The 27197-nt window shown below is 32.9% G+C and overlaps 2 protein-coding genes and 1 long non-coding RNA gene across 3 annotated transcripts; 2 read left to right on the forward strand and 1 right to left on the reverse strand.

Annotated features, from left to right (window-relative positions):
• Positions 1 to 5893: 5893 nt before the first annotated feature.
• LOC104702401 (RING-H2 finger protein ATL8) lies at positions 5894 to 6755 on the forward strand. The gene has a single exon (XM_010418259.3). It carries the CDS (start codon positions 6008 to 6010, stop codon positions 6566 to 6568), a length of 561 nt encoding a protein of 186 aa, XP_010416561.1. The 5' UTR covers positions 5894 to 6007; the 3' UTR covers positions 6569 to 6755.
• Positions 6756 to 9905: 3150 nt separating this feature from the next.
• On the reverse strand, positions 9906 to 12236 carry LOC104702402 (protein CUP-SHAPED COTYLEDON 3-like). Its single transcript, XM_010418260.2, has 3 exons — positions 11694 to 12236; positions 11304 to 11578; positions 9906 to 10598 (listed from the first exon to the last, which is right to left on the reverse strand). The coding sequence occupies exons 1-3, from the start codon at positions 11896 to 11898 to the stop codon at positions 10065 to 10067; spliced, it is 1014 nt and encodes a 337-aa protein (XP_010416562.1). The 5' UTR covers positions 11899 to 12236; the 3' UTR covers positions 9906 to 10064.
• An 11520-nt stretch (positions 12237 to 23756) lies between these two features.
• Positions 23757 to 26076, forward strand: LOC104702403 (uncharacterized). Its single transcript, XR_753987.3, has 11 exons — positions 23757 to 23921; positions 24023 to 24073; positions 24176 to 24297; positions 24490 to 24573; positions 24711 to 24847; positions 24977 to 25062; positions 25205 to 25268; positions 25370 to 25432; positions 25543 to 25649; positions 25747 to 25818; positions 25910 to 26076. It is a non-coding gene; the product is annotated as an uncharacterized LOC104702403 (long non-coding RNA).
• The last annotated feature ends 1121 nt before the right edge of the window (positions 26077 to 27197 follow it).

Raw genomic sequence — 27197 nt, forward strand, 5'->3', positions numbered from 1 at the left:
GTATATATATCATGTCGGGTAATAAGTCGTTTTAGCAATGTATTATCAGTTTCAACTTTCAATTAAGGTACACGTAGGAAAAAAATTTATATATCCATTGCGATAGTAATATTTGATTCTATCTCTATGGTAAAGTAATATCCGAAAGCTAAAATGCCTAAAATTGACTAGAAAGACGAATCAAACTAAAGACCTCCTAAATCATAATAAACGATTAAACGGTGTTCGAGTGAAATGGTATAATCATTAAACAACGTATATAGTCTAACAAAAAACAAAAGTGTACCTATAAATTATTATATTTCTAATTTTCTAGTAATTTTTCAGAATACCTAAAGAAATTCTTGTTTTGCAAAACAGAAAAAAAAAAGAAGAAATTATGATGTAGATTTGTGGGATATTTAGTAACAGTAACGTGAAAAGTTGCATTGTCATTCCATTGTGCCGCGTATATATCTTGTTCCCCATCATCTAATATACTATATAGTATATATTATTAAACCTTATATATCAAAATCAAAGCTCTGTTCAATGAATCTATACTCTCAACAATAAACCGATTTGTTATGAATCAGTCCGCACATTCTTAATATTCCAAAAAAAAAATTATATACACCTAAAAATATATACTAATATACCTTATATATATATACACCTCTACTTAATTATAAAAAACAAAACTAAGTATTTTAAAATTTTATATTCTATCTAATAATAAATTTAATGTAATTAGATTATAAACTGTATAAAACGTAAGAAGAAAAAAAAATATTCTAAACAAAATTAGATTAAAGTTAATTAATTAGAAATTTGAAAACTAAATAAATTAAAAATTATTATTTAAAATATAATAATTTATAATTTAGATCTGCAGTGTACTGCGGGTGAAAACCTAGTTAGACGACAAAAACAAAAAAATTATTGGAATTCTGTTTGGTGAAGCTTTGAGATAGTAAACAGTAAACACAAGGCAAACACTTTCTTTGATTGAAATGACAGCTTTTATATGATAACTTGGAAAACAATTCCTTAGGCAATCTCTAAGCCACTAATGAGGAATGGAGAAAATCTCATGGCTGGCATTAAATTAGTTTGGTCACGTTCGATGTGTTTCTTTAAAATCCTATAATTTGGTTCCAGGTTATCATACTCCGTATGGTATATAAACTAATAAAAGCAAAACACTTGCGCATAATCAAATATTTATTTCAATATACACTATATGATCATGCATATTATATAATAATCATAAGGTCCAGAAAAGGGTTTATATCAAAAGAATAGAAAGTAAAATGTGCTTTACATGTTCACATGTGACCTGCAGAGAGCAGATTATTGCATATGTATAACTCCACCGGTACATTTCAAAAATAAAAAAATTATAGAATAGGAAATTCCAAATCTACACGAACTCATAACTAAAGTCTTAAAAGTTAAACTAATTAGAATGATACTGTTATCCTAAATTTACATCAACTGGTGAAAGCAGTTTATTACTACAACTTACGAATTCGCTATGAATTTTTTAGACGTTCAAAGGTTGAAGTAGTCAATTACGTACGTATGATTCTTTTCGATTTTTAGATTTTTTTTTTGCATCATTTGTTAGTCATAAACTTATTACACCCGCTCATATAGTTTAAGTTGGCAATATAAATATTTATAGTTTTAATGTTGACCTAAAAAATGTTTATAAGTTTATGTAATTTTTGGGTCTATAGTTTTCGAGTATTAATCCAATTAAAACAAAATAAAGTTTGCCAAGCATGTGACGGAAAGCAAGAGTGGGCGGTGAGAAAATGGAAACTGGAAAGTGATAATTGCACTAGTCAACAAAATTAATTAATAGTCTCTTTTCTATATATATATATATATATATATATATATATATATATATTTTGTCATCTAACTCTATTTAGAAACTCATAATTTCACACGTTTCCTCCTTTTTTTTTTCTTACCACACATGTTCATGTACCACACCACTCCATTATTATAAATTCTTCTCATAGTTTTTTTTTTCTTTTTCATTTTTTTAGTTGTCTCATATTATTCATTTAGTACGTTTAGTTTCCATGCAACAATACAACAATTTAGTATTAATGTTCAAGACAATAAGAGAGCCCACAGCTAGTCAGCTACTATCAAAATGTATATAGGGACCAATGTATATATGCACGCTTAAGATTGTTAAATAAGCTAACAACCATGCTTATCTTCAACAAATATACATATCTAATTTAACAATCACTAAAGCAAGAATTGCTAGTCACAACAAATGGTTATCACTAAAATTAAATCTGGTAATATATACAAATAATTGTCTCTTAACAATTGTGTTTAGACGTAGCCCAAATTGTAGCTAACTCCGTATGGATGTGGCTTAAGGTGCCTTAATTCATCGCACTATTTAAAGCTAGAGCTAACTTGCTTACTTCTATAAGATGTTGTACCTCTCTTCACATCTGACAAATCGTTTTGATGTCGTCCATTAACAAAATGAATACTCAAGATTCAGACTTACAGTTAAGTAACAAAATCGTTAAATATATTTCTGACCATTGTTTTCAAAAATAACAAAATTTAGTCAAAAAAACATTGTTTTAAGATTCAATTTTCCGGTTGTTTAATATTCCATATCCACTGTCTTGCATCAAGCAAATCATGTCATAATCAACTACAACATAACAATGCAACAATAAGCAATTAGTGGGAGGTTTATGCCCAAAACTCTCAACGTTTAAATCAAACCAGTAGTTGTTTAATAATTAAAATTACAGCTTTCTTAATAAATTAATTAACGGCTTATATATGTATATAAAAGATAAATACCAAATGCATTAAATTGAGTGATAAGTAAATTAAAGAGAAAAAAGTTTATGAATAAGGAAAGAACAGGCGTCCCTCTTGGCCAAATAATAATTGTCTTGAGGCATGTTTTTAGTTAGTTGTTATTATCATCCTTCACACAAAGTTTGATGACTATAGAGGACAAAAGTTTCACACACATGAACCTTCGTTTCATTCTCTACATGTTAGGCCGATGAAGTGACTGTTCTCCACATATGTTTTTCACCTATATTTACTTTATAGTCAGGAGAAGTTAATTATAATTATTATATGTACACATATAATTATGAGTAATTTTTTAATAAAAAATCCAAAATAACTTTCATATCGTTTGTTGTCTACATATTATATAATTGTATATTTATTTATACAGGAGAAAATGCATAATTATTTTTCATATGAATATATCGCTGAGAATATGTTATAGCTAGCAACCTTTATCCAAAAATAATAATGTGTCTGATTAGTAATATACACAAAATTGTACAAAAAAACTGTAAGCTAAATATGTAAATTTCTTACAGAATAGTACAAAGATGTAAGAAAGAACAATACATAAAGCTGTATAAAAAAAGCTGAGTTGATAATGTTTTTGTTATCGGTAAAAATTAAAAACTGTATCATTTGCACCATTTTATTTATGTAACCAATCAAACCCTAAGAGCATGTTTATCGGTCATCTCCTCAAAATGGATTCTAATATCGTAATATCATTTAATTTAAATTTTATTTGTTTTTTAAAAATCAACCAGTCAAGTTATGACATTTGGTAAGAAGAAGATCTGATGGTGTCTCTACAAGTCTCGGCAAAGACTACCACAAAATGACCAATGGTTTTGCTCTAAGAGTGGTTGGATAAAACTATTAAGCAAAAAATAGTATACTTGGATTATTGTTGAGACTTTCAAAACCACAAACGTTTTGGTACAAGACTTTTTGGTATTAAAACTGTTCTTCCAAATAGATGTTGAATATGTTCTTCATCTTCTTCTTTTTTTGCCACAAGATCAGAAGAAATTATACTTTCTTGGTCTATATAACATGACAAATAGGACCTCGAGTTTGGAAAAGTTTGCAATTTACTTTATTATTTCCTTGGATTACTTTATAGGTGGTATGTGTGATGCAATCCCACGGTCATTATTAAATAGATGGGATTGTACATACAAAAAAAGACCACTTAGATTTATCCCATGTATAGGAAAAAGTTCATAAGTTTTATTTAGGAGGATTAATATTTAAGATTGATCTTATCTAAACATCAAAAAGTTTCCCTTAGTGAATTTAGCCGTTATCCCAACACCAATTGCATGCCATGTCAGCTTGATTGAATGCAAGACCTGGACCAGCAATGAATAATACTACTAGTAATCAAAACGTAGTACGTTGTAATTCGACTTTCGTAATTTAATGTTTTCAAAAATCGTTACAGCATCATATAAGTATGTCCTAAGTCCTAACATAACATTGTTAAAAAGATCGTCAAATAGAGCTTGTTTATTCCAATTATATAGTCCAGCAGCCATAGATTTAAAATGTTCTTTTCGTGATTTCAAAGGTCATTATAGTACGAAGAGTAGAGAATCACATTTCTCCACTAGGTCAAACGTCATTAAGGGTCTTTTAACGTATGCATCATCAAGTGAAGCAAAAACTTAAAATATTCGAATAAATAAACAAGTAAAACAACCCAATATTTAGGATAGAGCTAGTTGCTATAATCCTAGTATTTCTTAAATATTGAGTAATAAAAATTATGTGTAAAATGTAGGATCTACCATGGAATGAATATCCCAACCTTTTGCTTTTTGTAATAACTCAAAAGATCATAAACTGAAACTCACATAAAATCTTAGAAGATATATACTCAAATTCCAAACTCAATTAAAATTGAAGTATCTTCTATATATATATATATATATATATATATATATATATATCTTAAATAAAATTGAAATCGATTTAAGCTAGCAACTCATAGTGGACTTATTAGCGAATAGCGCTACATGAGGTGCTTAACTTGATCCAACTTTGTGAAATCAAATATATCAACAATTCATTACAGTTACAACTTTATTATAAAGAAAGGGTCCATAAATTCCATAATATGTATCAGTAATAATCTATGTTATTAGATAACCCACTACAAACATCATATTCGGCCTGATATTACTTGATGTGGATGACAAACTGACAAATAATCATTTTTAGGGCAATAAAAACGAAGAAGAAAAGAATGTTAGGATAAGCGATACACAACATACGTTATCAACTTATGTCGTGGTTCGGTGTTTGATGGTCGCATCGCACACACAAACCTTCTTCCACTCCTATCATGTGTCTGCCCCACACGCACCATTTTATCACATACATCAATTTAAATGTTTCTACTGCACCAAGACTATCAATATCCCATTTAAATACCATATATCATTTTCCAGTAGCTAGATTAATTGGAACATTTGATTGTCAATCAGTCTCCATACGAAAAAAAAAACAGACCGTTGTATTATTATTATGCCTATATTTTCTTAATTGTAACCAATGCTTAATTTTTAGGTATAAAGGTGTTAGGTTACCATAAACATCCCGTAACTTGGAACAATGAGATGGTCCTAACTCCTATATATAACTATATATAACCAATATATAGATAGAAACATCGTTAATATTTATTTAAAACAAACATTAATATATATACTTTTATATATATATAGCTTTGATGGTACTTAAAACAAAAGTCATTTTCTAGTTTGTCGTCTAACCCAAATTTATCTATACGCAAAACATTTTTCTTTCTTGCCGACCTATCCGTAAAAACTTGAGAACGTTAATATACAAAACATCGAAGAAAAGGACTCATAGAGTTTACATGATCAGTCATAGGACTTTTTTTTTTTTTTGGGTCAAAATCAGTCATAGGACTTAAGGCAAACAATCACAATAATAAAATCACGAAAGTAACCTTATAACGGAAAGTGATATAATATAAACTTTATAATATAAAAAAGCAAAATACCCAACAAAGATCTTTCTCACTATAAATCCCATGTCCTCTTTGCCTCCCTAAAAAACGCTCACACTCCTAATCCCTCTCAATTTTTTCAAACCAACCTCTCTCTCTCTCTCTCCCTTTCTCTCTAAGTCTTTAGCAACAATGGCGCGTCTTCTCTTCCGTCTTCTCCAAGAAGCAAATCCTCCATCTCCGGCGGAAGCTGCTCCGGCTTTCAACCCTGACCTCGTCCTCATCCTCGCGGTTCTTCTTTGTGCACTGACATGCGTCCTCGGCTTAATAGCCGTCTCTCGTTGCGCCTGGCTCCGACGTATCGCCACCAGAAACAGATCGGATCAGACTCATCAACCGCCCGTAGCTGCAGCCAACAAAGGTTTGAAAAAGAAAGTGCTCCGATCGTTACCTAAGTTAACTTACTCGCCGGACTCGCCGCCGGCTGAGAAACTCGTCGAGTGCGCGATTTGTCTTACGGAGTTCGCAGCCGGAGACGAGCTCAGGGTGTTGCCGCAGTGTGGTCACGGTTTCCACGTATTGTGTATCGACACGTGGCTTGGATCCCACTCTTCTTGTCCTTCTTGCCGTCAAATCTTAGTGGTTGCCAGGTGTCATAAATGTGGCGGGTTACCCGGTAGCTCAAGTTCAGGATCCGAACCTGATACCCGAATCAAGCAAAGTGAAGATGATCCTGATAACTTCTTACCTTGATTTTTTTTTTTTTTTTTTCTAAAAACATTTCCCATTTATTTTTTTCATGAATGGATTTCGATTAAACAAGATATGATATTTAAAAATCCTTATCATTTTAAAGGATAATGTTACTCGGCAGGCATGTACATATATTTTATCTATTGTAAATTTATTATATGAAATGGAAAGTGAATTAGTCCTTTAATTTATTTCTTTTATATTCTTTATACATAACATGGACTGATTTTGTTTTACTAACATCTTGTTTGTGAACTAGCTAGAGACCCTGAAATACAGAAATAGTTACAATAACTCTTGAAACTAAGACGTTGGACCACACAATTTAATTTCTACGTTGCTACAATCCAAATTACCCGAAATTAACCTTCTTTTTTTTGGGTATATACGATATACCAAGTGCTTAATTCCATTATTTTTTTGTCTCTACGCTTTTTAGCCTATGGTTACGTGAATGTTGGTAACATATATTAGTTTTAGAGCATCATGCATGGTTTTATGTCGTGCCAAAATCAATAAGAATCTATACTTAATATCATAAATAAGAATCAACTCCACGCACTTCTTTGATAATATCTTGTCGATAGTTAAATTAACATTTCTTCATAGATAATTTGTAAAACTGAAATTTGTTTGTTTGATAGAAAGTGCTAGTTAGTTCTGTATTTAAGTTTCGAGTATGAAAAAATAAATATATGTCATGTTACTCCTGTACAGTTTACGTTTGATAGAAGCATCAAAGGGAGTCTACCTAAAATGTTGGTTGTTCGTTGCTACAAATTCGATTAACTAATGGAATATTCCATATAAAATGGGAAAAAGCAGACAGATGGACCAGTGTAGGTCGAGCAGATGGTGTAATGTGTATTGTGTGAGTTCTCTCTTTTTCCCTTTTCTATTAATAAAGCAGCAAACTAATTGTGGGGTTCTAATATATTCCCTTCATTTCAAAATATAATGTTTTTTAGAAAAGTTTTTTGTTTTATAATATAAGATGTTTTTTAGAAAAGTTTTTTGTTTTATAATATAAGATGTTTTCAAGTTTCTATGCAACTTTTAGATTAATTTAGTATTTTATATTATACAGTATTGTTTCTGATTGGTTGAACTTATTAAAAGTAAGACTTCTTAATATGCGTGTTTTAATTAAAACATCTTATATTTTGAAACGGATGGAGTATTTAATTTGCTCATGTTTTCTGTTAAAAGTATTTTATAAATATTGGGAGCACGAGCCTGTATCCCACTAAATCATCATACGAGACTTTAAATTATTAGAACTTCGAAAATGACCATGAAGATGATCTTATTTTTGTCTTCGAACATTGACCTAACAAAAGATCGCCAAAATCTTAGGGTACAACTAAAGTGCGAAATATTACAAGTAGAACGTAATTTAATAATAAATTAGTCAAGATGTAGATAATTACACAGAGGAAAAACAACTGATTAATTATATTGATTATTTATCCTTTTTTTCGTGTAGCCATCGAGTAAAACACGTACAAATAAAGATATGGTCCACCATCGCGAGCTATCATCATTCATCACGAGTTTGTCCACTATGGAAAGTGCGTCCATGTGCTAAGTGCTATAATTTAAAATGACATAAACTAAATTGCATAATTGACATTGAATATAGCATTTTATCACAAAAATATCCATCAATTATTTCCTCTAACTACTATAGTTTTCATGATATAGCTCGTAATGGTAGTAACGCACTAATGCTCCATCATTAAAATTTTCAAGCTGAAACCAAGCTATTACCATCAAACCAAATACGTTGAATGTCCAAGCATTAATAATGCATAATATAATACGCTATTGATGAAGACATTAGAGTTCAACCTTATGAAATTTCATATGTGATTGCAGGACCAATGAATTCAGTTTTCATAATCCAAAACATGTACACAAAATTGACTAATGTTGAATCTACAAAAATGGTATTTCATATTCAAATTTAAAGAGATTGATACTGTTTTTTGTTGTTGTTGTAATAATTGAACTATTATACGTCTTTTTAAAAATCATTATTATTCTTTCGTTGTATATTATACGTGCATGTGCATGATCTATATATTACATATCCCTGTCCGTTTGTCCCTTATCTCCATCAATAGATGGTGGCATTATATTGCTTCGGGGTCTCTAACTCTAATCATATTAATATTACATTCTAATACTTTCTCATATTAAATAGTAAGGGGTATTTATTTCGATTGATTGAATCACAACGAAGGAGTCGGAAGTAGAAAGTGAAGACATGCTTTTTGTTTGTTAAAAGAAGGAACGAAAAAATCTCATTGAGAAATGATGGACCAAAATTCCCAATCAGGCCGAAGATTCCCACATTAGTAGTTAGCTACATTATCATTTTGTTATTATTATGAATACTTTATTCCCTACGCTAGTGGTGTTACAGTTAAATATAACCACCATCGGATGACAATATATGAAGATTCTAGAAAAGTACATATTTTTTTTATCAGAGGCAATGTAATGCTCAAATTCAAATTCGATAGACAGGCTTGAATGAGAGACTACATATCTAATGTACTCAGTAATTCATGTTTTATTTACTGATAAAAAAGTATGTCATGTTAGAAATAAATCTGTGCATGCATCATATATATATATTAATATATATATAATCTTAAAATTATGATTTATTGATTATACATTTCTCAAGATTGATATAACATAACACTTGTTAACATTTTAACATTCTCACACTCAATTAATTTTAATATTTTTTACTGTCGAAGATATTTGATTTTTTTTTTAACGGGAATTGAAATACACAGAGAATTTAAGATTTTTTAAAAAATATTTACAGAGCTAAGTGAAATATCGTATTTGCATCCAAGAGAACAAACCAAGTGTTCAACATCGTAATATTTTTTAGTTATTATCCATTTCTGGGCCTCTCTGGTGTTTAATGGGCTTCGTAGTTCGAAACTATGAGCAAACTAAACCGATTTAACCATTCGAAGACTATAATATTAATAATCAAACACGGTGGTGCGTCGTTGAACCAAATATATAGTCTTCGAATGGTTAAACCGGCCCAATTTAGCGCTCTTAACGGAAATGTCATTTTTGCAGTTCTAAAATCTTGAACTGAAGTAATGAAAACAAATTAACATGAGTGATATATAGTCCATCAAAATTATATATTTACATGAGAAATACAATAGTCCATCCAAGAAAGAAAAAAACATGAAACAATGACGACAGAATAGTGACAAAATATTATTCGTATTTATGACATCACATCGAACAGTGAAACGCCCACAAATACAGTTTTTATCAAAAGTAGCACAATAATAGCTTTTACCTCCAATGCTAGCCACATAACTTTAAAAAGTTTTGTTTTACAAAAGATTTTGGATCTTAGGAATAATAATAACATTTATATAAATAATGTATTTTACAAAAGGTGAGGATAAAAATAAACACCAAATATATAAATCCAAGGGGTAGGATTCTACTACAGCTGGAAACCTAAAGGACATGGAGAATCTAATAGCATGTGAAGTGGTCCAGGAGAAGACGAAAGACCCAACAGACCGTAACTCGCTTCCTGAAACAGAGGATTCTCCAAGTAATCTCGTACGTCAAGTTCGTTATTGTTTATAGCACCGTTCGAAGATGGCTCTGTCTTCACGCCGAGGTTAAAACCGAAGTCGTCTTCGTCGTTATTGTTGTTGTTGTTGTTTCCCGGCGAAAAGATGATTCCGTTGAGCTGAGAGACGACTGGATTGATTAGGGCTTTGAGCTCGTCGAGGTTGTGGCCTGATGATCCATGAATGAAGTTTTTATTGTAATTCTGATGTGGATCATCGTAGAGCAGCGATGGGAAGTTGGTTAGGGTTTTGTCGGAAGGTTCCAAAAGCAAAGGCAAGGCATCATGATGATGTGTTGTTGAGAGTGAATTGTTATGAAGGTAGCTGATTTGGTTATGGATCCCAACATTTTTTCTATCTCCTGATTTGTTGAACACTCTACAAATCACCCATTCCTCCTGTGTTTCATACCAAAAAAAGAAAAAGAAAAACATGTTACTATCACACACTTTTATTTATAAATACATATTTATAGATAATGACTACACCTAACCAAAGAACGATATAGATCTTGTCTGAGCCTGACAAATTGATTTCTGCTGAATAATTATGAAGTGTAATTAAAAAGAAAGCAATAGTGATTGAAAACGACACAACAGTAGCATTCGGTGAACAGAAAACGGCAAGGTGTGTTTGGTGTTGACATCCACACCACACGTACAGATTTATATCAAATCTATCACATCTAAACTGCTCTCTCCCCTGTCTTCTCCCATACTAACCCAAACAAAATAATGACATACGAATTTAGTAAAAATGGGAAAAAGTGAAATATATCGGTTAAACATTTCATTTCACCTTATATCGTTTGTAAAAGTCAACTTATTAATTGATAAGAAAAAAGCATAAATTCGCATTATTGTGATTAAATCTCGTAATTTTCAGTAAAGTTTAAGAGACGCACGTGTGGGAGTAAAGTAACAGGATTTTAAATAATAACACTATATAGGGTGGTTTGTCAATAAAACTTTTTTTTGCTACGAAAAGTCAACTCATAAATTGACAAGAAAAAATATACACACAAATTTCTTTAAATACTCAAAAGTTAAAAACTTAAAAGCAAAGAGGCGCACGAGTGTGGGTAATAAGATGTTTTAGTTTACCTTACACGTGTGGCGGTGTGAAAGGTCGGTTTCGAGGCGATACTCATGCATGACCCACTTAGTCTTGAGGCCACGTGGAGCCCTACCTTTGTAGAACACCAACGTCTTCTTCATCCCAACAAGCGGTCCTCCGCCGCCGGCGTAGACCTCCTTATCTTTTCCGGTAGCTTTCCAATACCCAGCAGTGGTTGCTCTGTTAGTCCTCAAACCCGTCGGATATTTCCTATCCCTTAGACTGTAAAAGTACCACTCCTTCTCTCCCATCTTCGCCATTTCTTCATATATATAACAAGTTTCAGTAACGTTAAAACTTTTAACAAGATTCCAAAACTAAAATAGAAAGACTCTTAGAGGAAATTAAGAAAGACGAAGTGTATTGATGTATAGTACCAGGTAGTTCCCAAGGTTCGCAGCGGTTGAGATCAACTTCAGAAATGTGAATGCCGGAGAGACCTCCATGGAAGATTTTGGAAGCTAAGTAGAAGGTGATGAGCTCTTCATCCGTCGGGTGAAACCGGAAACCAGGTGGTAGTCCTCTCTCGTTCTTTTCTTCTCCGGCTAGTTCGCTCAACACATCTTCCACCGCAAGCATCATCTTTTGATTAATATAACCGAAAGAAAAAAGAGACTTTTTGTTTTACACTGAAGAGACACCAAAAGGAAGAACAAAGAGAGCAAATGATAGAAAAGGAGGTGATGGGAAGTATAGCCTTATTGTGTGCAAGATTATATATTTATATACAAAAATGGCACACAAGTAGAGGTGTATGTATGAGAGAGAGAGTGTGGGGTGTGTAAGTAGAGGTGTATGTATAGATGAGTGGATTTTGAGTGTTTGAGGTTAGAGGAGCATTGATGATAAAGGCTGTGAAATTCAGGGAGCAGGGGGGCTGCTATTTGCCCTCACCTGGGGAGCTTCCAGGAGTCTCTTTCTATTTTCCCTATTTTTTCCTATGCAAGTAAAGTAATTTAATTATTATGTAGTAACAATCTAAACTGTAGAACAACTTTTGCCGTTTTGTGTTTTATCACTATACTACTTTAGCAAAATTCTTATGGTCTTGTGGTTTTGATTGAGACTGGGTGATGTTAAGTTATGATCTTTCGTTAATGACTACTCGATTGGTCAATGGATCATTACAGTATCGTTTTTGTACTTTCCTAAATTTAAATGTTATATATGATTAATTATATAATATAGTATTAAATTGTGTTGACGTTTTCGGCTCTTGTTTTGAAGTCGAATTCTGATTTTGGTTTTTTTTTCGTAAAGATATTCAGTTTTGTATAAACACACTCTTTTTTTTAAAAAAATATGCCTTCTATAATCTTTAATCTTATCTAACCTTTATTAAACTGATATCATTAGAACATTTGACATATGCAGTTTAAAATGAGTAAACCGTTATATTGAAGATACGGATAATGAGGTTATCACATACATAGGACCAAGTGGATTTCTCTACCCAAACAAATTACATTATATGCAGTAAATATAAAGTTTTTTTTCAGATTTCAAGAAATGTGAAATAAATAATGTACTTGAACAGATTTTACATTATATGCAGTTACACTTTGTGGTTATCAGCAAATAAATTTTACTTTGAAGAAAAGAAAAGGAAAAAGAGTGTGCAGTAGTAGTAAAAGATGGCAGAGGTTTATGCGTGCGGGTGTAAGCATATCATTATACATTCATGAGTCAGAACTCTTTTTTAATTTATTTATTATTTTATACACATTCGCCCTGAGATCCTAATTCCTTTATTTTCCTTATTTTTTACCTTAACCACTTCCTTTTATACTTATTTCTCAACGGTTATATAAATTCTGTATTACATTACATACAAGTCCGTAATTTTAGAGTATTTTTTCAAAAGTTTTTTTAGTCTTAAACACTTTTTGTTCTGTGTTTGGCTAAGTATGTTTATATAAACTTGAGAATGTTTAAGCTTCAAAAACTAAAATTTTTAATTTTTAAAAATACATGTTAACAGAAACATATATAAACACCAAAATCAGCGTTGGAACTGTTGTACACATAAAGGAAATTAGTTTAGAGATATTTAATTTTGTTTTTGAGAAGCAAAACTATTTGTGTGAAAACAAAATGGCCAAATTCGAATGAGAATACTGCAACAAAACCAGACTTTTGCTTTTCATGCTTTTTCCTGAACTAAAAGTTTTTTCTTCAAAAAAAAACAAATAATTGGAAAAGTAATTTTTAATACTACATATTAATATTATTGATATTAAAATGTTACTATAAGATTTTTAAAAATTGAAATAGTAGAAGATATCAGATAGTCGGCGGTGGAACGTGCGTAGAATGATAGAAAAAAAAAAGAAAAAAAGAGATCAGGTAAAAAAAGATAATAAATGAAAACGTACAACAGTATCTATCTCTCACTATATTAAATGCACACACGATCTTATGTTAAATCTCCCAAGTCATTCTTTTACCCTAACCCCTACACAACCCCCCCTATTCACATTTATTTATTTAATTACTCCTTTACCTTATTAGATTTATAATAAAAAGTAAAAACTCTACATTGAGCAAAATGTTTCATCCAATAATTCAAAAAACCTGCTGTCCTTGCCGCATAGGCTTACCTAAGCCTATCCCATTATTAAATGTTTATTATATAACATAGTTTCTGTACTCTTTTTTACTAGTATAATCTAAAAATTATATGTCGACAAAAAAAAAAATCTAAAATTATATATTTTCCCCTCCCAGGGGGTCTATCTCTATAGCACTGATGATATTTCTGTGACCTCTAGCTCTTTTTTATCCTTCTCAAAATTGTTATTTATTTACAATGTCTATTTCAGTTCATTATTGCTCAAGTGATACCGTCGGTCTACTATATATTATAGTGTTGTTCCTCTGCGTCACAAAAACAATATTATTGGCCCTGTCAAAGTAAACTTTATCATGTATGAAATTAATCTCTCTGTGGTAAATTAATAAAGTATCATTAATTTTGGCAGAATATTCAAGCAGAAAGGGCTGGTATATATAATTTTGGAAAACTTTTATAGTCGCACGTCATTTCACTAACACTATTTCACTTATTTATTCATATAGTGTGAAAATAATCAAAGTTAAAAACCAGTTGTCAAGCAGAAACGGTGTACTGGTTCTGTGTAACAGGGACTAGTGTATAAAATATACAGAATTACTGGGGCTAGTAATAATATACAGTATATGTGACACTAAACTTTGAGATATTAGGTGAAACAAAAGTCACTAAAATGAATATAGATGACTGTTTGTCACATTTCTTTTATAGTATATGTCAATCAAATGACAAGAGGGTCCCTTGCTCGTCTTTGTCTGTTTGTATTTAATATGTCTGTATCAAATATGATTCTTGAACAAATTATAACAAGAGTAAACTACTGATTGAATAACACCAAATTTACTGTTTTTTTTTTGTATTGGACTAGATACAAAAATTATCTAAATGAGTCACCCTCCATCGCTAACTTTAAGAAAAAAAATACACAAAAAAAGAATAATAGGAAAGAAGAAGATGAAGGTAGAAGGAGAAGGTGGAGAAACAATAAATGAATGGAGGAAGAGGGAAAGGACAATGGCAGCACCGACCTGCTACACCCGAGAAGAGAACGACCTCTCTCTCTCACTCATTTCTCTTCACAAGCAATCTTTTATTCCTCCCATTTTGCTTTTTTTATTCTACCAGATTTTCATTCTAAATTTATCTGTTAGAAGAACCCAATAAATTTTTAGTTTCTAACTGAAAACACTTCGAGATAGTAAACTCAATAAATTTTTGTCCCGTACCATTACATGATTGATAAAACTTACAAATATAATACTCATTTCATCATTTATATTGTATACATCATTTATATACAATATCATCACGCCAGTAGTCTGATTCGTAGAGTATATAGTGATGGATATATACGATATATTTTTGGTTAGTGTATGAATTTTGGTCCAGTTTAGTGATTATTTGATGGAGTTATGTTACATGTAAAGATATGCGTACAGTGGATGGCAATAAATGTGAAAGGTTTTGAAGATATGGGGACAGACGAAGCCTTCATAAATATGGGCGAAAAGTTGCAAATACAGGGTGGGGGACCAATTAAACCGTGCACATATAGCAGTATATAATTGATATTCTGAATAAAGTTTTTTTTTACTGTATGCTTGTATTGTACTATAATTTATCCCGTGGTACACCATGTGTCTATTCGTTTTTATAAATCATTTAAATAAGTTATTATATTAATATAATCAGATTTTATTTAGTTAATATAAATATTAGAATATTATATATAATATGTTGTATTTGCAAAATTTACCCCATAGTAATTTTTTTTGTTTTGTAACATCGATGCACTTATATATATATATATTTTATTTTGGTGTTTTTACAATAATTAACAGTACTTGTTAATAAAATTATATGGATTGACTCTGAAAGAACAATAAATATATGTACTTTAAAAAATACAATGAACTATGATTAAAATCAAAAAAAAATTAAGACTATGGTTTTGTGCATGGTCTTAAACCATGGTCAAAAATACGATGAAATATGATTAAAATCAAATTTATGGTGATTAATAGCGTTTAAGACCATGGTTTTTTGGAAAATCATTTCAAAAAAGATTATTGCACAAAAATATACTTCAAAAATGTTAAGATAGATTTTTAAAATATATATCCGTTTATAAAAATTCAAATCACTTTATATGCTGAAAATAAATCTAATATTTTTTTTACTTTATGTATTAAATAGTAATTCAAATAATTAAAGATAAGATTAAATAAAAGTGAAAGGAGAATTATATTTTAATCTAACATATAGCTTTAAATTAGGTAGATAGATTTTAGGAAATTTGAAATTAATATTATCAAATAAGGAAATGATTGTGTTTGATAAAAAAAGATGGCACAAAAATATACTCCAAAAATGTTAAGATTGATATCTAATTAGTAACTGATCCGATTCGTGTATGTATACAAAGTCACAAAGATGCAAAGCTGAAATATTTCTAATTGATCACAATTGTGTTTTCAGTTTTTTTTTTGTTAACGATACAGTACTTTGTTTTCCTAATTATCTTATTTGATCATGTGGAATTTAAGATTAGTTATGTGAGATTTTTCTTGTGGATTAACAATTTTTTGTCGCTTCAACTTGTAGACTAACAAAAATCTGGATATAAAGAAGTGACTCATGTTAGGCTAATCCCAAATATCACCAGCCCAAAACGTATAGTTGATTATCGTCCAATAGCACTCTATTCGGTTTTCTACAAAATCATTGCAAAAATCATTTTAAAGAGGCACCAACCAATATTACAAACCTGCATCTCTCAGAACCAATCAGCTTTTGTCCCAGGTCGAGCAATTACGGATAACGTCCTCATCACTCACGAGGCTCTCCACTACCTGAAAACATCGGCTACACAAGAAAGAGTCTATATGACAGTTAAAACTGATATGAGTAAAGCGTACGATAGACTGGAATGGAACTTTATAGAGGAAGTACTAACAAGAATGGGCTTTCATACCCAATGGATAACCTGGATCATGCAATGCATCCAAACAGTCTCCTATACTTGTCTCCTCAATGCCAGGCAAAAGGATTGGTGAAACCAAGTCGCGGTATCAGACAAGGTGACCTACATACATCTTCATTCAGTGCAGTGAAGTCCTTTCAGGCCTTTGTAATAAAGCTCAACTTCATGGCCAACTACCGGGCATACGTGTAGCAAAAGGTAGCCCACGGGTTGATCATCTCCTCTTTGCTGATGACACTATGTTTTTCTGCAAGTCAAATAAAACTAGTGTCAACCATTTAAAGAGAATCCTTTAAAGATACGAGGAAGCCTCGGGACAGAAGATAAATCAAGACAAATCTTCCATAACTTTTTCAAACAAGACAAAGAGTGACATCAAAGACAGGGTAAAACAAGACCTCGGTATCACCAAAATAGGGGGTCAAGGCAAATATCTAGGCTTACCAGAGCTCTTTGGGAGGAAAAAGAAGGATTTGTTCACCATGATTGTGGATAGAATAAAGCAAAGAGCCCTTAACTGGTCTTCCAGGTTCCTATCCTCAGCGGGGAAGCTGACACTTCTTAAATCTGTCCTAGGAGCAATGCCCTCCTACACGATGTCTTGTTTTAAGCTGCCAAATTCTCTCTGCAGCCGCATCCAATATGCTTTAACTCGGTTCTGGTGGGATGAGAAACCTGAAAGGAAAATAATGTGTTGGATTGCATGGGATAATATGACAAAATCCTTCTCAGATGGTGGTTTGGGCTTCAGAGATATACAAACCTTTAATGATGCCCTGTTAGCAAAGATTGGATGGCGCCTTATCACACAACCTTCATGCCTCCTTGCGAAGGTACTGCTGGGGAAATATTGTAAATCGTCCTCCTTCTTGGAGAGCCCTGTACCAAACCACGCATCACATGGATGGAGAAGCATATGTTTAGGTCGTGACCTATTAAGATCAAATTTGGGGAAAGTAATTGGCACAGGTGAGACGATACCTGTGTGGAGAACCCCATGGATCTCGCTAGACCAACCACTGATACCAATTGGCCCTCTATCAAAAGAAACTCAGCATATGCGGGTTGCAGACCTCCTCCTACCACATTCGAAGGAATGAAATATTCCATTGATCCAACAACTCCTCCCAGCTTATGAGAAAGATATCCTTCAGCTAAACCCAAACAAGAAAGGAGGTTCTGATTCTTGGGCTTGACTTCAACATCGGATGGAATATACACTGCAAAATCTGGATACCATGTAATCCTGAAAGAAAAGACGAAGATACAAAGCTCATCCCCAACAACTTTGAACCACAATCCTGAAACTCATTTCTTATGGAAAAAGGAAATCTGAAATCTTAAGTGCTCACCAAAGCTCAAACTACTTCTCTGGAAAGCTTCCCGAAACGCCCTTCTCGTGGGTTCGAACCTTCAAACCAGACAGATTGCCACCGAAACAGGTTGTCCACATTGTGGTAGCCCATAATCTGAAACCCACCTGTTTTTTCAATGCTTGTTTGCCATTGGCGTTTGGAAGATGGCACCTTTGGCAGGAACCTTCAATCTGGAAGAGGTATCGACTTTCATGACTGGACTCTCCCAAACCACAAGACTCGGATGTCTACCACCCACCAGAGTTGTTCTAGGTCCACTCGCCCCCTGGATCCTCTGGACCCTTTGGACAACCAGAAATCGACTAATCTTTAATAAGATCTAACCCCAAACAAAAGCTACCTTATCTCTTGCTATCTCCCGAGCAAAGGAATGGCAGGAAGCCCAACAGACCCAAACTCAACAGACAATCAAAATGGCCAGATCTGCAATTGCCAAGCAGCGGTCGTCACCTCTACCCTCGAATCAAATAACATGTTTTACCGATACAGCTTGGAGAGAGAATGGAAACACAGGATGCGGCTGGATCTTCAAAGACCAAGCTGGCGATACTCTTCTCCAAGGAACCTCAACTACAACACACATCCAATCACCCCTGATGGCCGAAGCACTAGCAACTTGATAACTCTCTAATTTGCATGTTTTTAACATCCTTTTTTGTCCATATTTTGCATTATTTATACCCTTACTTTAGCATTTTTAGGTCATTAACTGTAGGAATTCACTTTTAGGCCATTTAGGGTGTTGCATTCTTGCATTTGCATACTTTGGATGAAAACAAGTGCTTTAGAGCCTAAAATGGGGAGAAACAAGGACAAATCCGAGCATGTTCCCAAAGGAGCCATCGAGCTGGAAGAACAGTCTGAACCCCAACACGATCGAGGAGGATCCGAGAGCAGGAAGACAATCCGAAGATCTACCCGAGGATTAACCCGAACTCATCTTCGTGCACCCCATCGAGTAGACCCTCGGGCAGGACTGGGAAGCTAGGCAAAGGGGTTTCCATATATAAACCCCTCCTCTTCTTCCTTGCAAACGAGCATGCCGCAGACCCTCAAACCAGAGAGCGAGAGCTTCTGTGAGAGAACTGAGTGACTCAAAACACTTTTCACCTTTTTTTGTTAGGATTTATTTTATATCTTTTTGTCATTTCTTTAGACCTCTACTTTGTACTCTTTATTCTCTACTCTATCATTTATTACAATGCAATTTTCATTCGTATATGCTTTTGTTTCTCTTGCAATAAATTCCGAGTAGTGTAGTAAAGTTTCTAGGGATGGGATAGATGATTTCGTGTTCTTGATTGGTTAGGATGTCTTAGTTTGATTGTATATGTTTAATAGATTCCCTTCTAGATTGGTAATGTTGTCAACAAACCGAGAGGGTGAGATTAGATCTAGAGCGTTTTACCACCGAGAGGTGGAGATGAAATGCTTGAATCAACCAATGCTAGAGGTTTACTCACTTAGCCTAAGAGATTAGATTAGTAAGGGGTTTACTAACAATAATGAATCGGTTCTTATTGCATGCTTGGTCATGTTTCTCCAACGAGAGTTGGATAGGGGAATGATCAAGGTTGATTGTTTCTATCACGAAAGTGCTTTAACAAGATATTAGAGATTCATTGTCTAGGGAATATTTGCTTGAGGTATGTAAGACATCCGTATTAGTCAAGAACACTTAGGATTCGATTACCCCATCCTTAGAAGCTTTCGTATTTTAATTGCTTGCATTTTTATTCATCACTCGATCCCTTACCCGAACAGGTACACGATCACCTGCTTTGAGTAACCCCTCGAGTTGTTCATACCTTCTTTGCTTACTCGATCACCCCACCCGATCCTGTACTCGAATGCTTGCATCGAGTGCTTAGGTCGTGTGATTCCTTGTTTATATTCCTTTCTTTTATTATTTTAGGATTGTTAGACAAAACCTCATTATTGCTTGGCTTGACTTGCATTGTTCTGATTGCATCCTTCCTCCTAGCATAAACAATCATTTGGATTGATAACCCTTTGTACTACAACTGCATAGGGAATTAAAACTCTGGGTGGAAAACCCTATTATCACAACTCTCATAACAGTAGGAGTTGCTACTGAATCGGGTTTCAACCAAGTTAATTTCACTTCAAACTCGCAAGTGCTAGTCCAAACTATCAATGGGAAGACCTTCCCGAAGGAACTCCATGGGATTCTATATAATACCCAATCTCTATTATCTCAATTCGATCTCTGTACTTTCTCGCATATCTCTAAAAACTGTAACAGCCAAGCATATGCTCTTGCAAAAAATGCCCTAAGGGACATATGTATCGTTACATAAATTCTATTAAAGTATTTGTTTGCCAAAAATAAAAAGTGACTAATGAATGCTTGTGAAAGCTGATAATTTAACGAAGAAGTAGGTCAATGGAACTCCTAAGAAACCGTAAGAAACCTGCTTAATTAGTAAAAAAATGGATAATCTAAAATCAAAGTGACGTGACAAAAGATAACAATAAAAAAATACTTGATATGAATATAAGAATATTACTGTTGTTTTTTAGAAAAAAATCTACACATTGTACCAATCATTATTTGTATATCTATCAATTATTGATAATCACACTTGGTTTATGATTATAATATATATATTACATGTTAAAATTTTGGAAAATATTATCAATAAAAGTGGTATTTAGGGATGAGATGGTAGGTTTACTCCATAAATGTAACTCGAATGTGAATACTATGATGTAGAGAGAGACAGAGGGCACACGTGACGTAACCGGCGTAGGTAGGGGAGAGAGAGTCTTTCCACATTTGTCGTATTTTTTTGTTTTGTTTTGATGCTATATTTTCTATTTAAATTACATGCTTTTTTGGTCACTAAATATATTCTTGTTATGGAAACTAATAAATTAAAGATATAAAGACTGCTTTAGGTTTACACTGTACTCGTGTTTCTATTTTTTGTTTCTGTTTCTGTTTTGCCTTTTCTATAACGGGCTTCAACTAATTGGTCTTGTTTCACAATCAATGAAAGTATATATACACTCTGAAACAGAGGTTTACTGAACAACTTCTTTTTTTTGACAAACAGGTTTACTGAACAACTATGAGGGTAATAAATTACTTGTTGAATGTTGATGAGAGAAGAACACTTTAATATTTAGGAAATAATATATTAATTCTCATAATCATAAGTTTTAGGTTACATAAAATTATATAGTATAAGAGTTTCCTAGCCTATAATTATTGTAAATATATAAATATCTAAATAATAAATATAGAATATACTGTTATTAATTTGATGATCTCTATACGTTCCCTCAAACTCAAGGTGTCATGAGCGAAGCGGAAATGATGGCTTGAGATTGATCATATATGATGTTGTATTCGATTGGAGTTACAAAACGTTGTGCTTAAACCATGTGGTTGACGGATCTACCGTATTGTGCTAGAATTAAATGACACATGAAAGTACTTAGGACAATACTTGTCTCTGAAGGTAAGGAAGCATATAGCTTTGAAGAAGTCTTTTTGGACATCTTGAAGAAGAGATCAACTTGGATCTGAAACAACACTTGTCGTGTAGAAGCAAATAGCTTAGGGATGATGCGATGGACTTGACCACAAATCGACCTGGGAGGTGGCCGTGAGAGTGTCGCCTTTGACTAGTGACAACGGTAGCAGAGATGGAGATTGCTACATTGTGGTGGCGAAGAGGAAGAAGACGAAATTATTATTATTATTTTTTAACTAAAGAAAAATGATAAGTGAAGAGAAGAAAGAACTGTTTGAAGCATATATCTTAAGAATTAGATGGAAAATTAAAAAAAAAAAAAGAGTTTGATCATTAGATTGCAACTCGAGTATAAACTGCTTTGATACCATGTTGAATGTTGATGAGAGAAAAATACTTTAATATTTAGGAAATAATATATTGACTTTCATAATCATAAACTTTAGGTTACATAGAATTATATAGTACAAGAGTATCCTAAACTATAATTATTGTAAATATATAAATATCTAAATAATAAATATAGAATATATTGTTATTAATTTTGTGATCTCTATATTACTTAGATTCATCAAAGTGACATAAGAGGAACAGAACTAAGCTTATTTAATTGGTCCGAAATTTAAAGAATTGATCGAGTCTTCATTCAAGATTCAGATTCAAACATTCACCAAAAAAAAAAGAAAAGATTCAGATTCAAACAAGCTTTTTTAAAGTAACAAGACCAACATAATTTTAATAATCCTCAGGAACTTGTATTAACAAACCCAGAGACTATAGGGATTGAAACTCAGTATATGGCTCTCACTTCCTCCTCCATTTTGTTGTCTTTACGTTTCTATAGAATTTTATTTCATGATAATTATCCAACCTTTTTTTATTAGAGATTGATATTAAGTGTATAATTTGAGGAAATTAACTATTTTTTATAAATCATTATTTGGTTTCCACTATTTGTATACAATATTTTTTTTTATTATAAAAACATCTAATTCAAAATCAAATAAAAAATAAAATCAGAATTTTTATTTTTAAATTGCGGACCAATTAAATCAATTCTTTTGATTTTTTTTTCAGAACTAGACTACAGGTCAACCATTATCATTCACCAAGTGATATATTCTCTTCATTAAAACAATAATAATCATTATCTCACCAAGTAACCATATACTTAAAATTATTATTGTATTTTTTGGGCAAACAAACATATATATATATATATATATTTTTTTTTATAAAATAGGAATAACGGCTACCGAAAAAAGAAAAAAAAAAAAAGAAAAGAAAATAGGAATAGAAGCGTACGTAGAGATTTTTGTTTTGCATATTGCCCAAACATTGTTGATATTTTTTTCTAGTTGGACCGGCCACTGTAACAAGCAAAAAGAAATAACAGAAAAAATAATAAAAAATCAAAATAATAACAGGAAAAAGAAAAATAGAAAGAGGAAATAGTTTAGTCGTTTCAGTAAAACAAGGAAATATAGGAAAAGGAAAATTAGGAAAAGGAAATATAATAATGACCGTTAAAACCTCAGATGAACAAATCCTGACCGTCATAATATACTTTTTTTTATCTATAAATACAACGCTCCACTCTTATCTATAAATACAACGCTCCACTCTTCTCTTTGATGCAGATCGTCGTCGAGTAAGAGGCACACTGGGATTGCTCTGTTGGATCTCCTCTTCTCCTCTATCATCGGTTGCTTAGGTAGCTTTCTTCTATTATTTTCCCTTAATGAGTTTCTGAGATTTACTATTTTTTAGTGAGGTATGTTTTTGTCTTCAGGGGTTTTATTCTTCCTCTTAACACGCGAGTCTCTAAGTAAGTTTATTCGTCTTGCAGGACAATCCCTGCTTCTGAACTTTTCACTCCTCTTTATACGGTTTGATTTATATAACTTGTCCTTGTGTTGTTGTAGATTCCTGGTGGATGATGCTTTGATCGATATCGCTGATTTGCTTCTTTTTTTTTCTTTTTTTTTAATTGGTATGTCTCTTAGGTCTGCTAAGTCTGGGCTCTTCTGATGCACAAGGCTGGACATGTGGTTTCTGCAGGTTCTTGTTTTATTCCCCTTTGGGATACTAATTATGCATTTTGTTTGATGTTGTTGCAGGACAACAATTGGCTTTTGCCTTCATTCCTTGTGCTCGCGGCTGGTGCAGAGGTAACAAAAACACTCTTTGATGCAATCATCTCTTTTATTTAAAATAACATAGAGAGAAAGAAACTTTTGTGGATCATATGCATTTTGTTTTGATCTTGCAGGACACCAGTTGGCTCTTGTGTTCAATCCGTCTGTTCGCTGCTGGTGCAGAGGTGAAAGCTCTTTGACGCAATCATCTCTTTCTTTTCTTTTTTAAATCACAGACAGAGAATGAAACTTTAGTTGATCTTATGCATTTTGTTTTGATGTTGCAGGACAATAGTTGGCTCTTGCGTTCAATCCGTGTACTCGCTGCTGGTGCAGGGTAACAAAAAAACTCTTTGATGCAATCATCTCTTTAGTTTGAATGACGCAACTCTCTTTCAGGTTTATTCAGGTTCTTGTTCTATTTCCCTTTGGGATATCTGTTCTTTGCTATCTCTTTCTTTGTTTTTATAAACTAGATTTTGAATTTTGGCTTCCTGAGTTTTGAACTGTGCCACCATGGACTTTTCAAACATGATTTGGTCTTTTTATTGGATGTTTCCAGGTTTCAAGTGAAAAACATGTTTGTCTCTCTTTGATGCAGATCGTCGAGATTACAGTGTGGTAGGTTTAAAGAGAAAGAATTGTGGGAGTGCTTATGGTTTCTGAGTTTTACTTTCAGTTTCAGGTTACCTCATCCATAAACCTTTTTTCTCTAAACGCATCTCTATTATTTGTTTCTGAATATTCACTTTCGTTCTGTTGTTTTTCTTTTCTTTTTTCTTTCTAATAATATGTTATAACTTGCCGTTTTTGTTATTTCAGGTTTTGGATGATGCTTTTATCAATCAGTGATGGCTTTGACTGATCTTCCTCAGGCGTTCTCATGGGTTCGTTGCTCCAAACGTATCTCTATTAATCATCAGGGCTGTGCCATCACAAATCCAAAACATCTCTGTTTGGTATATGTCAGCTATCTTTTTATCTTATTTTTTAGTAACTGGGTTTTGAGTTTAAAACTTTTCAAACATGATTTGGTCTTTTCTATATGATGTTTCAGGTGAAATGATATTTGTCTCTCGTTGATGCAGATCGTCGAGGCACCGGGATTACAATGTGGAAGGTTTGAAGAAAAAACATTGTGGGAGTGCGTATGATTTCTGATTTTAACTTTCAGGTTACCTCGCATCCCTAAACCGTTTGCTCTAAACGCATCTCTATTAGTTGTTTCTGAAAATTCACTTTGGTTCTGTCTTTTTTTTTTCCTTTATAATAACATGTTATTTACTTGTCAAAAATATCTTCTATGTTTGATGCAGACATCGAGTTAAGGCACTGGGATTGCTTTGTTGAATCTTATCATCTCGTCTATCATTTGTTTAGGTAACGTTTCTTCATTATATCCCGTGATACATCTTCTTCTTTTTTCCCTTCATGAGGGACTGTTCATACATGATTTGGTCTTTTCTTATTGGATGTTTCAGGTTTCAAGTAATGTTGCTCATCTTCCTTGTGACACTGACATATGTCTTCCTCTTTCCCCTTTGGTATATTTCAGCCATCTAATTGTTTTCATTAACTGGATTTTGAGTTTGGTACTGCACCATAAGCGAGTTTTTAACATGTTTTGGTCTTTTTTTTTTATTGGATGTTTCAGGTAATGTCGCTCATCTACCTAGTGACGCTGGCATTTACGTTTTCAGTCTAAGACCCTACCGTCGGTGATGGATTTGATTGATCGTTGTCAAGCGTTTTCTCCTTTTGGTTGTTCCTTTTTCCCCAATTCTTAATTCCTATATAAGTGGTTTTTGCTGTTGTTGTTGTATATAAGCGCTGAAAGTATTTCCTCTCTTTGATGCAGATCGTCGTCGAGTCAGAGGCAATGGGATTGCTCTGTTGAATCTTATCTTCTCCTCTATCATCATCTGTTCTGGTATGTTTTTTCTTCTTTGATTTTTTTTCCCCTATTGACTTTCTGAGATTCGCTATTGTTGGTGAGGTATGATTTGTTCTCATGTGTCCAGCTTCATGTATTGGGTTTGCAGCGAATCAGGAAGACGGTAAGGATCTCATCATTGGATGATGCTTTTATTTACTTGTCGTTCTGTTGTTTTAGGTTTTGGATGATGCTTTTATCGATCAGTGATGGCTTTGATGGACACGCTTCTTCTCTGTGCAAGGGTTTTCAGGGGTTTTGTTCTTCCTCTTAACACGTCTTTTTCTTCTTCTTCTTCTCTTTTTCTTACTTAGATTTCTTTCTTCGTCTTGCAGGTTTTTTGGAAGCAAACTATGATCTGATCATCGTGTATTCATTTCTCCAAAGAAAACCGTTGCAAAAAAATTATAAGCCTTCTCTCATACAAGAGTCAAAACCCTTGCAACTGTAAGACTCAAGAGTACTTTATCCTTTAACTAGTTTTTGTATTTACTGTCTTTTTAACGGAAATATCTCTCTTTGATGCAGATGGTGGAAGCACCGGGACTGATATGATAAATCTTTCTTCAGATATGTCATCTTTTTAGGTTTCTTCTGTGCTATATCTTATTATTATCATCTTCTTTATTACAACCACATGATCCTTTGTTCTACTAATGTCTCAGTTTATCTTAAAGGATGCCGTCTCTCCAAGATCTTATCTAAATCGTAAGATATCTTCTCTCTTTTTTTTTTTCCCTTGTCATAACTTGATCTTTTGGTGATATATCTTTTGAATTTTCACTTTGGTTTCTAAACAAAAAGCTTGCCCAGAGAAAACATTTTCCCTCTGTTAATTGTTTGATTTCCTACTCAAAAGTATTCAACGGTATGCTTACATATTCTTCAGTTTTTACCTGTCTTTTGGATTCATATCTCAAATTCTTGTATATAAAAAGTTGCTTTCTTTCATCAGGCATTGGAATCTTTCTGTGAGAAGTTCGATCCAGATTTCATCGAGATCAGGACAAAGGCCAGAGAGTTGTTGCAGAGGGAAGACGATCTTAATGAAGTTTATTCGTCTTGCAGGTGTTGTTTATAAGAGAAAAGCATCATGTTACTAACTGGTGTCTTTCCTCTTTTTTCTCTGTTTTTGTATTTCTCATGCTACATAACAAAAAAGCGTCACTACTTACGGGTCTCTTTCCACTTTTTTCTCTGTTAATTTATGTATCTCTGATGCTGCATCTATTCCAATCGAGTTTGTTCTTATACTTTAACAATTTCAAGTGGTTTTGTAATCAATGTCTTTTTTTTGTAATCAATTAAGCTCCTCTAATGCCTAAGGCAGGACATGTGGTTTATTCATGTTATTGTTCTCTGTGCCATTGGTATTT

Source organism: Camelina sativa, chromosome 7 (genome assembly GCF_030686135.1).
Source record: "Camelina sativa cultivar CO46 ecotype springtype chromosome 7, ASM3068613v1".
NCBI classification, from domain to species: domain Eukaryota; kingdom Viridiplantae; phylum Streptophyta; class Magnoliopsida; order Brassicales; family Brassicaceae; genus Camelina; species Camelina sativa.